The sequence below is a fragment of the Capricornis sumatraensis genome, chromosome 2 (genome assembly GCF_032405125.1).
Source record: "Capricornis sumatraensis isolate serow.1 chromosome 2, serow.2, whole genome shotgun sequence".
NCBI lineage: Eukaryota > Metazoa > Chordata > Mammalia > Artiodactyla > Bovidae > Capricornis > Capricornis sumatraensis.
The window spans coordinates 211,282,243-211,297,071 of NC_091070.1; the positions used below are offsets into that span (position 1 = coordinate 211,282,243).

The 14,829-nt window shown below is 40.9% G+C and overlaps 1 protein-coding gene across 1 annotated transcript in view; it reads left to right on the plus strand.

Moving 5' to 3' along the window:
- The first annotated feature begins 397 nt into the window (after positions 1-397).
- The window catches only part of ZMYM6 (zinc finger MYM-type containing 6), a 47,135-nt gene continuing 32,703 nt past the window's right edge, over positions 398-14,829 (plus strand). The window contains exons 1-4 of the mRNA XM_068964554.1: positions 398-502; positions 1,410-1,571; positions 12,442-12,526; positions 13,342-13,591. Coding sequence (XP_068820655.1) covers positions 1,479-1,571; positions 12,442-12,526; positions 13,342-13,591 — 428 coding nt within the window. The 5' untranslated portion in view covers positions 398-502; positions 1,410-1,478. The remainder of the gene's footprint in view (positions 503-1,409; positions 1,572-12,441; positions 12,527-13,341; positions 13,592-14,829) is intronic.

Here is a 14,829-nt window from a genome sequence, read left to right on the forward strand (position 1 = left end):
TCCCCCCAAATCCCTTCCTCTAGCTTCTCACCATTGGATCTCTGTCTCTTTAAGAAGTCAGCCATATATGAGGAGAGAGGATGCTGGGAAATCAGCTCAGCTCAGATCTGAAGCATGATGGGAAAGGGCGAAGGGGGCGGGGCGGCAACCGGGGCTGCGCACGCGCAGTTGTATGGTTGTTGCGTTGCGATGGACCGTTGAGAAAAATTTCAGTAAGAGAAAGTAGTCATTGTCCCGGCGTGGGGTCCCCAGGTTCTATCCCCGCTTCCCGGAGCGACGACGGCTTCCCAGGAGCGACGAGGGCAGCAGACAGTGAGCGCGGTCGATTGGAGCGGGAGGGGCCGTATGGGGCGGGGCGGCGGCCGCGCCACGTGATAAGGCGGGCGCAGGGCGGAAGAAGCGCAGTCTGGCTGGGTAGCTGAAACGTTGGGGTTTTCGCCGCAGAGATGGGCTGACAGGCATATGCTGGTCGCGTTACCTCTATCAGATGCAGCGTTGCCGTGTTTGTACCCACTGACAGGCGTGGGACTTACTGGTGGGGGACAAGATTTGGGAAGCGAATAATACATGAGCGCTCATAGATTGTTACAACTGTGGCAAGTGGGCATATAAGTTCTCATCTCTCGCACTGGCTTTTAAGCCTGGCGTTGACCATTTCCATGCCTCGCTTGACTGGATCAAGACAACTTGGCAGGGTTTTCGTTTGCTTTAGGTGTACTACGTCCAATTTAATATGTTGTCTCCTAGGGGAAGGGAAATCTGAATGACTAATCTTGTTTACAAGAAGGCGATTGGGCAGTGGAGCTCAGAGGGGCTCCTTCCTGGACATGGACCCCATGAGACCCTGAAAGGTGCAGGTGGACCACTTTAAGGGCACACCAGTTCATTTGGTGGCATCTTGAGCTTAGAGCTTGTCGTAAGGCCAAAGATGGGGCCCCTATGGAGACCTCCAGTGAAGGCTGAGTTAGAGGTGGGGCTGGGGAGCTTGGTGTGCCCCATTTTGAGACATATAAGCTGGAGGTGTGCTTCAAGTACTAATTCTCATGGTCTCAGAAACTGTATTTCTAGGTCCTTTCTTCCAAGAGCTTGGTAATTTCCTCTCCCTTCTTGGTCTTCAAGGCTCAATCCCGCAGTAACTTTCAACGTACGAAAAATCAAGAGTGTTTGTCTTTAAAGATATCAGGGAAGTGGGAACTATTGTTCTAAGACTTTTTTTTTGAGTGTGAAGGCAGCTACTGAAGGAACAGAAGTCAGGAAGGAGTATAGTCATGGCCTCAGAAGAGTTGTTTTTTCAAATGCTTAGCCCTAAAATCTTGTGCTCAACACAGAGCTTTTGATACAGATACACATGAAGGAGGAAAAAAAAAAAAGAATAAGCTTGAGTATCAATCCTTTATGTTGTGTTTTAGGAATCCAGCTGTCTACCACCAAGAAGAAATCTATTTAGACTGAGGAATCCCTTTACGTAAAAAATTAGGATGAAAGAACCTTTGGATGGTGAATGTGGCAAAGCACTGGCACCACAGCAAGCACTTCTGGACAAAATGAAAGAAGAACCTGACAATGCTCAAGTAAGCATTTCCGCTTTAATTTAAAAAATTGTTTTTTAATTTCTTTTCTTGTATCTGTTGAATTCAAATTTTTAGTAAAGTTTCTGACTTGTAACCCAAATTGATTTTTCCCCCGTTAGATGGGTAAATTACCTCTTATGTTCCTTGAATGAAAAAAGATCTTGATAACTCTTTCTTTTTGTGAGAGGAAGCTACTGTGTATTACCCTTTTCCCATTATTTGGTACCTTTACAAAGAGTTCTCATGTATCTGATAGTAGTTTTCTTTTACTCTGTAAGTATTTGTGGTCTACTCTATGCCAGGCTTTGGAAATTCAGCAGTGAGCAAGGTCAGTTTAATCTCTTCCCTCATAGAACTTGCAGGTTAGTAGAGGAAATGGACATTACACAAGTAATTGATCACATTGTATAAATACATATAATTACAAACTATGACAAATGCTGTGGAAAAAAGGCCTAAAATGGGAAATCTGGCCTAGTTTTGATTGGTGGGTGCGGGCTGGAGGAGGATTTGTCAGCTGAATTTTGCAGAATGAATTGACTAGGCAAAGGCATGGAGGATAGTGTTCCAGACAGAGTGATCTGCATATAGGAAAGCTCTGATCTGGAAAGATGCATTGTTCTTTTGAAGAACTGCAAGACCAGTGGGCCTGGAACATAAAAACTGAAAATGGTGATGACGATGATAATGGTGATCATAATGACAATACTAATAGTGGTATTGATATATCAATATGTAGAGTATATCATAACATGACATTATAAATACTAACTTGTTAAAACTTACATGTGCTTAGACCGTGATGAGCACCACTTTGACAACCTTATCATTATCCTCATTTTTGAGGTGAGGAAACCAAAGTACACAGCAGTTTACCACAGATCATAGCTCCTAAATGGCAAAAACTGAATTCAAATCCAGGTGTCAGACTTGAGAGCCTGTGCTATCTTGCTTCTAGGATGAGGCACTGTAAGTAATTTGAGGCCAGATTATGCAGGACTTTGTTACAAATTTTGGTTTTATGTTGGTCTTATCATGAGAACTTTGTGAAGCCATTGTAGGGTATTACTTGGTAGAATAAGATAAACATGTTTGGAAAGATCACATGGCTACCCTTTAGGGACCCAGATTAGAAACCTGTGGAGATCAATGTGGAGAGACCAGCTAGTTGTTTTGGCAAAAAGTGATTTTTTTGTTTGTCTTGGACAATTCCTTTGCCGTATACTCCAGTTACTGGCTTTATTGCAGAAGCAAACCAATAATACTGAAAATATAAATAATAATGATAATACTTTATTTCTCATATTATCTCAAAGGCAGTATCATTCCAGGACAGGGATGTCAAATAATTTGTCTGTTCATCACCCCCACGCCTTCCTAAAGGGGTGTGCAGTGAAGGGTTCTGAGGGAGTGTCTGCAGGATGTGGGGTAGGGGATGGTGGTATCTGTGACACTTATTTTCCCTCCAGATAGTAATTCTTCCTTTGCCAAAAGTAACCATTTGTTTGCCCAGTTTTGTGGATTCTACCTTTTAAGAGTTTTTCACTCTTCCTTTTCCTCTCTGTTTCATTATTTCTCATCTGGACTTTTATAACATTGAGTTTCCTATTAAACATTATCTCTTCAGTCACATTCATGAAAATCCTATACAGTGATACCATGGTACTCTCTCTCTCTCTCTCTTTTTGAGTAACAAGAGCCAAGTTTTTAATTAAATCATTTCTTATATTAATATTAGAAGTACCCCTCAATGACATCCTTTGCTTGAGACTCTCTGCTATAGTCCATAACCACCGCACAACTGCAACTATCTGTTTTACAGGATTTTTCCCCTCTCTTGTCAGTTTTACAGAGGCCTGCCCTTTCTTCTGGTTTTTTTGTTATCATTGTCCTTAATTAGGTTGATTTGTCATTCATCACAAGGGCCTTCACCAACTTGAGATAATCTCATCAGAATTAGATGCAAACACAAAAAGATGGGGTTTGGTAGCTTTGAAATTCCCCTTGCTAGGCTATCCTGGGTAAGGGTAGTCTTTAGCACCTCTTGTAAAGCAGCATTCATGTCCATTACACCTCCAGCAGAAATGCCTTCCTCCACCACGGTGCGGTGGGTTATAGCCATGGTGCCATGGCAGTGGTTGGAGCCGAATTTTGAATGCACCTAAACCTCTGCCTCCCATGTGACTCCACAGTGACAGGGAAAGAGCTCTAAGGTACTCTTTACAAATTTGATGACATTGTTCTCTTTAAAGACCTTGTCTCCTCCTGTGGGATAAAACAGACTTTTTCGTGTTATATCCAAACTATCCATATTTAGACCTTTGTTTCCCTCTTCGCTATCGTCACTCATCCTTCCCACCTTTTCTAATCTATGATCCTGCAAACTATTTGCATTTCACAAAAAGGTATATTATGTTAATTTTTGTTTCCTTGCCTTTGCACATGCCATTTCTTCTGCCTTTGTATCCTAAACTAGGTAGCTTGGCAGAAAGTTTCTCCTCTTTTAAGATACGGTTTAACTGTCTTGTCACTTAGAACTAGCCACTCTCTATTTTTCTTTAAATTGTGTGTAGTGCTTTCACTTTTGTTATGGCATCTACAGGTCAGTGAATTTTGTTTTCAGAGTCTGGTCTCATGTGACCTCAGTTGCCTGCACAATGACTGCATATGCTCAGTAATTAAAATAAAACAGCCTGTGTTTCACAGATGAGGAAACTGAGCATGAAGGAGTAAGCGACTTCGTCTCATGGCAAAGCTGGCATACAAAACCAGTTTTTAAAGATTCCAAATCCAATATTTCTTTCATTGTACTTTGCCTGTAGTCTAAAAATTTAAGAAATATTGAACTATGAATTAATTGAGTATTCTTCCTGAATATAAAAATTGTGGTAAAGAAAATCCCACTGACAGCTTGCAATGTAAATTTAAGTGGATGGGGGCTTCTTCAGTTCTCTTTGGTTTATATTAATGCTTGAAGGTGAATGGGCTATAATTTTTCATGATTGAGTGTCGGCTATGATGGAAAAGCCAATTGAACAAATAGTGTGTGCTCCTTTTCATGTTTGCATATTGGAAATATTTGAATATTGGAAAATAGTAGAGAAGAAGTTGAAAAAGTTGACTGTTTTCTCATGTACTAGGGGTCTGCTCTGGATACTAAGTCAAGTTCAAGTTCAAGTTCAGTCGTTCAGTCGTGTCTGACTCTTTGTGACCCCATGAATCGCAGCACGCCAGGCCTCCCTGTCCATTACCAACTCCCGGAGTTCACTCAGACTCACGTCCATCGAGTCCGAGATGCCATCCAGCCATCTCATCCTTTGTCGTCCCCTTCTCCTCCTGCCCACAATCCCTCCCAGCATCAGAGTCTTTTCCAATGAGTCAACTCTTCGCATGAGGTGGCCAGGGTACTGGAGTTTCAGCTTTAGCATCATTCCTTCCAAAGAAATCTCAGGGCTGATCTCCTTCAGAATGGACTGGTTGGATCTTCTTGCAGTTCAAGGGACTCTCAAGGGTCTTCTCCAACACCACACTTCAAAAGCATCAATTCTTCGGCTCTCAGCCTCCTTCACAGTCCAACTTTCACATCCATACGTGAATACTGGAAAAACCATAGCCTTGACTAGACGGACCTTTGTTGGCAAAGTAATGTCTCTGCTTTTGAATATACTATCTAGGTTGGTCATAACTTTTCTTCTAAGGAGTAAGTGTCTTTTAATTTCATGGCTGCAATCACCATCTGCAGTGATTTTGGAGCCCCCCAAAATAAAGTCTGACACTGTTTCTACTGTTTCCCCATCTATTTCCCATGAAGTGATGGGACCGGATGCCATGATCTTCGTTTTCTGAATGTTGAGCTTTAAGCCAACTTTTTCACTCTCCTCTTTCACTTTCATCAAGAGGCTTTCTAGTTCCTCTTCACTTTCTGCAGTAAGGGTGGTTTCATCTGCATATCTGAGATTATTGATCTTTCTCCTGGCAATCTTGATTCCAGCTTGTGTTTCTTCCAGTCCAGCATTTCTCATGATGTACTCTGCATAGAAGTTAAATAAGCAGGGTGACAATATACAGCCTTGACGTACTCCTTTTCCTATTTGGAACCAGTCTGTTGTTCCATGTCCAGTTCTAACTGTTGCTTCCTGACCTGCATACAGATTTCTCAAGAGGCAGGTCAGGTGGTCTGGTATTCCCATCTCTTTCAGAATTTTCCACAGTTTATTGTGATCCACACAGTCAAAGGCTTTGGCATAGTCAATAAAGCAGAAATAGATGTTTTTTCTGGAACTCTCTTGCTTTTTCCATGATCCAGCAGATGTTGGCAATTTGATCTCTGGTTCCTCTGTCTTTTCTAAAGCCAGCTTGAACATCAGGGAGGTCACGGTTCACGTATTGCTGAAGCCTGGCTACTAAAGCTATATGAATTGTCACTCATAGTTATTCAGTGAGCTTTTATTCCTGCATATATGACCTATAGCACTTGTTGAACACTGTTGTAAGCAGTTTATACGTGACACTCACAAATCCTGTGAGTTAAGTATGGTATTATTCCCGTTTCACACACAGGGAAACAGAGACACAGATAAAACATAACACAACCTAATAAATCGATGAGCTAGCATTTGAACCCAAGTGGTCTGGTTCAAGAGCCCAAACCCTTAACCAGGATGCTAAGCTGTGTTAGTTACTTTGTTTTCAGAGGCGCTACAGAGATGAAAAGATAGGGCCTCTGCTCTCAAGTGAATTGATGCCATGAGGGGGAGTAACGGTATGGAAATGGGAGAGGTAGTTATTTTGTGGGTGACTGTGCCCTGCCAAAAGGTATGCTCACTGTGTCTTGCCCATTCTCATTTAAACTCTACAAACATAGGAGGAAAGTATCCTCACCCCGTTTTAAAAAGGAGGGAACTGAAGGAAGGACAGGTTAGGTAACTTACCAAACTCAAAGGAAGCATCAGAGTTAGAGTAGGAACTTAGCTTGGACTGACTTCAAACATGTATTCTTTCTGTTGCTTTGTGCTCCCTCTGTACAGATACAGAATCTGTGCAGATAATCTGTACAGATACAGACTCAGAATATGATATAATTACCATAATTTAAAAAATTGTGTAAGATGCATGGGGAGCATAGGGAAAGGATACCTTATGTCTGTCTAGGGAGAAGAGGAGGGTCTCACAGGGTGGGTAGTGCTTGAGTTATAGCAGTTGATTAAAACCTTCAGACAGAGAAGAGAGCATGTGCCAACTCATTGAGGGGTGAGAGAATGTGATATATTCAGTGGTTGGGTATTTCAACAGTAAAGTGGGAGAAGAGAATAAATTTTAGATATTTTGATAGAATTGATCCGACTTAGCGGAGAAGGCAATGGCACCCCACTCCAGTACTCTTGCCTGCAAAATCCCATGGGCAGAGGAGCCTGGTGGGCTGCAGTCCATGGGTTGCGAAGAGTCAGACACGACTGAGCAACTCCACTTTCACTTTTCACTTTCATGCATTGGAGAAGGACATGGCAACCCGCTCCAGTGTTTTGCCTGGAGAATCCCAGGGACGCGGGAGCCTGGTAGGCTGATGTCTATGGGGTCGCACAGAGTCGGACACGACTGAAGTGACTTAGCAGCAGCAGATCTGACTTAGAGATAGTATATGAGGTATGAGGGTCAAGGAGGATCCAGGAAAACTCAGAGGTTTCTGGGCTTCAGTAAGTTCAGTTTGTGATGATACTATTTACTGAGGGGCTAGGAGCAGGATTTAAGAGGAAGTAATGAGTGTAGTTGGAGATCTGTTGTGTTCAAGGGGCTCATGGGGGCATTCAAGTGATAATTTTGCCCTTGGAGGCACTTGCACATATTTAGAGATTAGAGAGTGGTATTTAGAGATTAGAGAGTTATCTGTATGTAGGTATTGTGTTGCCAGTTAAAAACAGAATGTTCGGTTACATTTGCCTATCAAATGAACAATGAATATTTTTTTCATGTAAGTATTGGTGGAGCTAGTGGTAAAGAACCTGCTTGCCAATATAGGTAGATGTAAGAGATGTAGGTTTGGTCCCTGGGTTGGGAAGATCCCCTGGAGAAGGGCATGGCAACCCACTCCAGTATTCTTGCCTGGAAAACCCCATGGACAGAGCCTGGTGGGCCATAGTCCATAGGGTTGCAAAGAGTCGGACATGACTGAAGTGACTTGGCATGCATGTTGCATGCAGTATTTGGGACTTATACTAAAAAATTACTTGTTGTTTATTTGAAACTTAAAATTAAGTGGTTGTTTTATATTTTTATTTGCTATATTTATATTTGGTCACCCTATATAAGGTGATGGTTGAAGTCATGAAAGTGGATGACATTGTTCAGGGAACAAAAATAGAGAAAAGAGTAGAGCTCAGGATAGAGCGCTAGGAACTGGATTAATTTAATGCTTCAAAATGGCTTCAAGTAATCTCCCAAGCAGCAGCCTTGTTATTACCTGGGAACACATTAGAAATGTATGTTCTTAGTTCATGCTCCAGACCTGCTGAATAAGAAATTTTGAGGCTGAAACCCAAAAATCTATGTCTTAACAAGACCTTAAGGGTTTCCGATGCCACTGAATTTGGAACCATTTGTTGTTGCTTAGTTGCTAAGTTGTGTCCAGCTTTTTCGTGACCCCATGGACTGTAGCCCACCAAACTTCTGTGTCCATGGGATTTCCCAAGCAAAAATACTGGAGTGGGTTGCCATTTCCTTCTCCAGAGGATCTTCCTGACCTCGGGATTGAACCTGTGTCTCCTGCATTGGCAGGCAGATTCTTTACCACTGAACCACCTGGGGAGCCCACCATTTACTTGGGGTGAGTATAAGATTAATGAAGGATGCTAAGAAATAGTAATGATGAATTGAAATAACATAATCAGAAGACAACCAATAGAATTATTGGTGATGTCAGATGTTTTTGAGAGACCGAGAAAGATAACACCTAAAATTGTTTATTGACTTATGCAATTTGAGATAATTGGTTATCTTTCAGTTGAAGCAACAGCTTGATTGCATTGTGTTCAGGAGGGAATCAAAGTGAAAAGGTAGAGAAAGAATGGAACACTTTTTCTGTTAAGTTTGGTTGTAAAGGGAGAGAGAAGAGAGGGCAGTAGTTCCCTATGGGATAGGTTCCTTATAAGCTAAAGGGAAGAGACCAACATGGAAGTTGTGAAAGGAACAAAGGCAGGAATGGCTGAGACTCCTTGAGGGTCATCATATTTGGTACCCATGCTGAACTCTTGGTGAACTCTGTAACATAAAATTGCTGAATAGTTGCTGAGTTGCCGAAAGGAAAGAACAGTGCTAAGAACTGGACTACTTCTGGACTAAGGAAACCATACCTTTCTCTAGTAACAGATGAGGTGTGCTCGATAACCCAATTGAATGTACAGAACAGATTTATCCTCCAATCCAAATTCTTAGTCAACAGCTTGTGTAAGCCTGCTTGAACTTCCTCCTTTTCCCCGTAAAATCTCCTATGCACTCTCCTCCACTGGGACACTATTCTGGGTTCCTCCAGAATCTGTGACCCCTGAATTGCAGTTCTAAGAACCCATATAGACTGCCTTTTTGCCTCTTTACAGTTCATGCTGCTTTCCTTGACAAGGTGGGGAGAGGCTTAGGATACACAAAGAGAGTATGAAGTGCTGTAAAAAGGGGGAGGGAAAGGGACCCCGAACACAGGCATTGTTTCAGCTGTGGCTGAGAAGGTTCCCTTTTCCTGTAAGGTTCAAGGACAGTTTGCCAGTCCATGTGTAGGCAGTCAGGATGCTGAGGGAATTCTTACTTAACTGCTACTGTTTTCTTGGTGAAACAGAAACATTACTGAGTCAGAAATATATGGGGTTTGGACTTAGGAGTGATGGAGGTGTGGAACACTTACTTTGTGAAGTAAGACAGACTGACTAGGGAAATGTAGCAGGCATATTAGAAAAATATTAAGAGATTGAGTTGATGATGGACAACCTTTTATTGAGTCTTAAGTGTTTTTTTTGTTAAGTTGAAGGCAGTCTATATATGTACTTTTAACTTCTCCTTTTTTACAAGTGCCAATAAGTGAATATTGTTATTTAAGTATACTGTTTAAGAATGTCCACTTTGAATTGCCAGGTGGTTCAGTGGTAAAAGACTCCACCTGCCAGTGCAGGAGATCACGGAGATGTGGGTTCAGTTCCTCGGTTGGGAATATCCCCTAGAGGACAAAATGGCAACACACTCCAGTATTCTTGCCTGGAAAATTCCGTGGACAGAGGAGCCTGGTGGCTACAGCCTGTGGGGTTGCAAAGAGTTGGACACGACTGAGTTACTGAGCACGCACACACACTTTGAATTGAATGAATTTGGATTCATTCATTCAACAAATGTTTATTCGGTGTTATAATTATGAAAATAATAATAAGAGGTAGCATTTTGTTCATGAGTCATATTTAACTTTTGGCTAATTGTAAGGGATCATGCTATGTACTTTATTTGTTTTAAATCATATGTCCCATAAATTCAGTCCAGTGGGTTAGGTAATACTGTCTTTTTAGATAAGGAAATTGGAACTGAAAAAAATTAAATGACTTATTCCTGAACACTGGGATTGCTAGTGTCCTGTCATTCCTGCGGTGCACCCTTTCTTTCTCTCCCTTCTTAGAGCCTGGGGGTTGTGGACAGCGTCTTGTATCAGCCGATTGCTTGAGTGGGGAGTGGGCCACGAGCACGTGGAGGGCACTGTGGACTGGAGAGAGACACACAGCGTGGCTGAAAATTGAGAGCCTGTTGGGGTGGTCAAGGCTGAGCCTGACCCAGTGGAATACACCCTGTGGGAGCGGCTTCCCCACTTCTGCCCTGGAGGCCCAGTGACATTTATGTCCACAAGACTGGCCTTATAGTCCAGCTGGCCTGCTGCCAGAAACTGCTAGGCCAAAGGGCTGGGAGTCAGAATGCCTGCACTGAGATCTTCATCCACCACTTGGGCCTGCCTATCATCGGTGTCATTCACATTGCCCTACAGCTGCAGGCTAGCAGCTTCAGGGCTTTGCACAAGGCTGCCGGTACCTCTGCCGTGGAGCTTGTGGATGAGTGGGAACCAGGGATGGATACAGGAGAGCCGCTGCTCCAGATCTGCAACAACTCAGCCATCCATATCTGTGTCTTCAGGGTCACACTCAAGAAATTGAAATGAGGCTGGCCCACTTTAACCACCCACCCGCCTACAGCTAGACTCAGATGTGGCTCTTCTTGTATTGATTACTGTCACGGACCTTCTACTAGAGCCATGTAGGAAGAAGCCTGTCCCCGTGCGGCCCAGAGAACTGTGAACTGAGAAGGCAAATACTTTTGTTGGGCCCAGGCAGTGGGTTTTCCCGAATCTTTGTGTTCTGTAACCGTTGTCCTATACAATAAAAAGTTGCAAGTTGTATTGGTGCCTGGCCACCCCACTGCAAAAAAAGAACCAGGGTTATACTTGTTTCTGTCTGCTCTCAGAGCCCATAGTCTTCTCCGTTGTGTTATGTTGACTGTGCTGGGTGTTGAATGTACAGAAGTGGAAAAACAGATGGGATCCCTGCCTATAGTGGACATGGTCCTTTCAGTCTAGTGTGGGAGGAAGAGGGATGTTAGACATTGAACAGATTATCACCCAAATAAATGTGAAGTGATGTATTATGACAAGTGCTGTGAGTGAAAGGAGATGGGAGAGCCTATACCAGGGAAACTTGACTTGGGGGCCAGGGTTTGAATTCATTATTGTAATTATGTTATATTGTATTTGTGCATTTATGAGGGAGAGAGCATGGGTTTTGAAACAGACCTAGGTTTGATTCCCATTTGTGCGCTTGGTATTTTTGTGACCTTGTGCAAGTTGATGAACGTCTCTAAAGCTCACTTTTCTCGTCCATAGAGAAGGTTCAGTAGGTCTTATGTTAAAGGCAGTAGCTTGTTTGGTGCCATGGAGAGTGGTAATTAATGCAGTGGTTTTTGATCTTTGGCATTTAATATTCCAGAGAAATGCTGGAGTAACTTTGGAAACTGATATATCAGTTATTTTGCTAAGTACAGGGAGATTAAAAATATAGTTACTAATTGTCACCATTGTTCCAAAAAAGTAAGACTATTTTTAAAAAAGCTTTTTATTTTGAAATATGTAAGGCTATTTTAACACCCATTCCCTCCCCCCAAAGGTAGGATAGTTCATATCTCAGAATAAAGGGCAGTCTTTTTAAAGGGAGATTTGTATATTTAAATTTTTTTCCATGATTGTATATATTATTTTAAAGCATTTTGAAGAATATATTAAAGATAAATCTGATTTAGGCTGTGATGATTTTGTATATAATGAGCAGATTGCATTGAAACACATATCTTTTCTGCCATTAACAGATATGACAGCTTGCAAACCTGTTGGATAAAATTACTAATTTGATCCAAACTCTAAATCACTCAGATTTAATTTCATTTATTGCTCCCTTATAAATGCAGCCTAAAAAAAAAGTAGTGCTCAGCATTGAAATAGCTGTGTATAGCGAGATTACATTAAACAAATTTTTTTTAATTGGAGGACAATTGGCTTAGAATATTCTGTTGGTTTCTGCCATATAGCAACATGAATCAGCCACAGGTATATGTATGTCCCCTCCCTCTCAAGATTACATGTGGTAAGTAAATATAAGTATCATAAAAGATTCTCCAGTTACAGAATCTTTTTTTGTAAAGATTAAATCAGTCTAATTCGTAAATTTTGACTTTTGAGGTATTTGTGAAGGTGACTAGGATTATCAGGTAGAAGAAATAAATATGACAATTATTTTTTTTGTTTGAATTTCTAGTTTACTCAGGTACTAACACTATATTGTTTCTCTATCTCTTCTTTTTCTTTAAGGAATATATACATGCTTCAAAGCCAAAAGCTCAGGAAAGTGAACTGAAAATTAGTGCTGTGTTTTCAGTCAGTGACAGTCCTCTTGGTAAGAAGCAGAACTGTAAGTTAGTTACGATCCGATTCTGTTATATTCTGACTAGTAGAATGGATGGAAAGTACCTCCTCATGTAAGTCTGTTTTCTTCCTTTAGACAAAGCAGTGCTTTTCAGGCTGGCTGGCTGGTCTTGACCACACTTTTAAAAAGTGGAATATAATTACAGTTGATCCTTGAACACATGGATTTGAATAGGTGCAGGTCAACTTATTTGGGTGATTTTTTTCAATAAATATAGTACCAGTGTTTTCATTTTATAGATCTGTAAATTAAGTATGGGGAAATTTTTATGTTCAGTTGGAAATCGCAGTATGTGAAATCAGAGGAATTAGATTTTGAGTCCTGATTCTATCCACAGTTTCATCTGCCTGCCCTTGGATGGGTCATTTGTCCGTTCTTTTGTTTTTGAGGCAGAGATAGCAGGACACAGATTTTCCACTGCAGGGGTTGGCACCCCAGCCTCTGAGTTGTTCATGGGTCAACTGTATATCAGAGTGTGATGCATATAGTAAGGAAACATATTACTTCATAAAACTGTTGTTTCAGCTATTTAATTTTGTATGCCTGTTCACATACATACAAATCTGCGTATGTGCCTCCTGGGTTGTGATGTGAAGTGTGGTTCTTTCTGTGTATCATGGTTAAATAAATTGGAAATCACCTGTTCTGGAGTGGTTCCTTGTCTCAGTATTGCATTTCCAGACTGAGGGAATTTGTCCTAAAATATAGAGAATGGATATATGTTCATGTTGATATGAAAACTTTTTTTTTCCTGTTTGTTTCTTTTTCTTATTTTGTTTTTATAGCCCAACAGTTGACCCCAGGCTTTCAGCTTTCCCTTGCATCATCTGGCCCAAATATATCGCTTCCTCCAGTTCCAGCTGTAGCTCTTCAGGTTTTTTGCTCTGGTTGTAAAAAGATGCTTTATAAGGGTCAAACTGCATTTCATAAGACAGGATCTACTCAGCTCTTTTGCTCCACAAGGTGCATCATTGGACATTCTTCATCTGTCTGCCTACTACCTCCTCCCAAGAAAACCTGTGCAAACTGCTCAAAGTATGAGATTCTTAATTACATCTTTTAATTTTTTTAGTGTATTTAGTTCAAACATACTATTGCTACTTTAAATCTCTTTAGCACATTTCTTTGGAAATATTTTTTAGCTAATTGAGAAATTTGCAAATTCTAAAGTTTATAAAGTTAAATAAGTGACTTGATGTAAAAAAGGATTGCCTAAACCAGTTTTCCTATGTCTTTCAGTTTAAATTTTACCAGAAAGGAGTGAGAAATTGCAGGACCACACACGTATTGTATGTCTGTTGTAACTGTAGACAACCATTCAAAATTATTTGTTATCTTGAAAGTTACTGAAGTATAGAATGAAATAATATCACCCTTATAATAGTATATGAAAGTTATTTAATTCTATAGAAGGTAATTGGCCACAAAAACAATGCATTTATTCCTGAGAAGTCCTTGTGAGCTCTTTTTGGAGATCACTGGTGCCTTGTAATAACCCGTAGATGAAGAGAAAGGAGGAAGTAGCAACAGAGTCCTATAAACTTCTTTCTTGGGAATTACTTGGTGGTCAAGTGGTTAGGACTCTGCACTTCCAGTGCAGGGGGCATGCGTTTGGTCCCTGGTTGGGGAACTAGGTAAGATGGGCGTGGTGGGCATGGTGTGGCCAGAAAAATAAAAAATAATAAAATTAATAATCATAAACTTAGTAAGTTTGAAGAATTTGGCGTGTTTTGCCTATTTGGGTGGTAGTGTAATTCTAGGAATGTAGTGAGTTGTGGAGTAGTCACTAATGTGGGGCAAGAAACGAGCTTGGCTTTGATTGTATTAGTAGTTCTATCACTTACAGGCTGCATGACCTTGGGCTAAATATTTAACTTTTCTCAGCCTCAGTTTGTTCATTAGTAAATAGTATCTACTTCCTCAGGTTTTAGTGAGAAAGTGTTAGCACAGGACCTAGCACATAGCAAATGCTTAATAAGTGGGATCCTATTGAATTTATGTATAGTTAACATATAATTTGTGACGTCTGTTTTGTCTCTGCTTGGTTGTGTTGACCTTAGGTATCTAAAAGTAGATCCTATTAAAATGGAAATCCCCATCTAAAAAGAAAGAGAAATTTTAAAATATTTTACTTAAATATTCAAATTTACTTTTGTTACAAAATGCCCAATACCTTATTTTAACTTTTTATGTCATTCTCATGAAACTGATGTGGAAGAATAAACTCTCCTCTGTCTCCCAGTTTGCTCAAGGTCGTGTCTATTGAGTTGGTG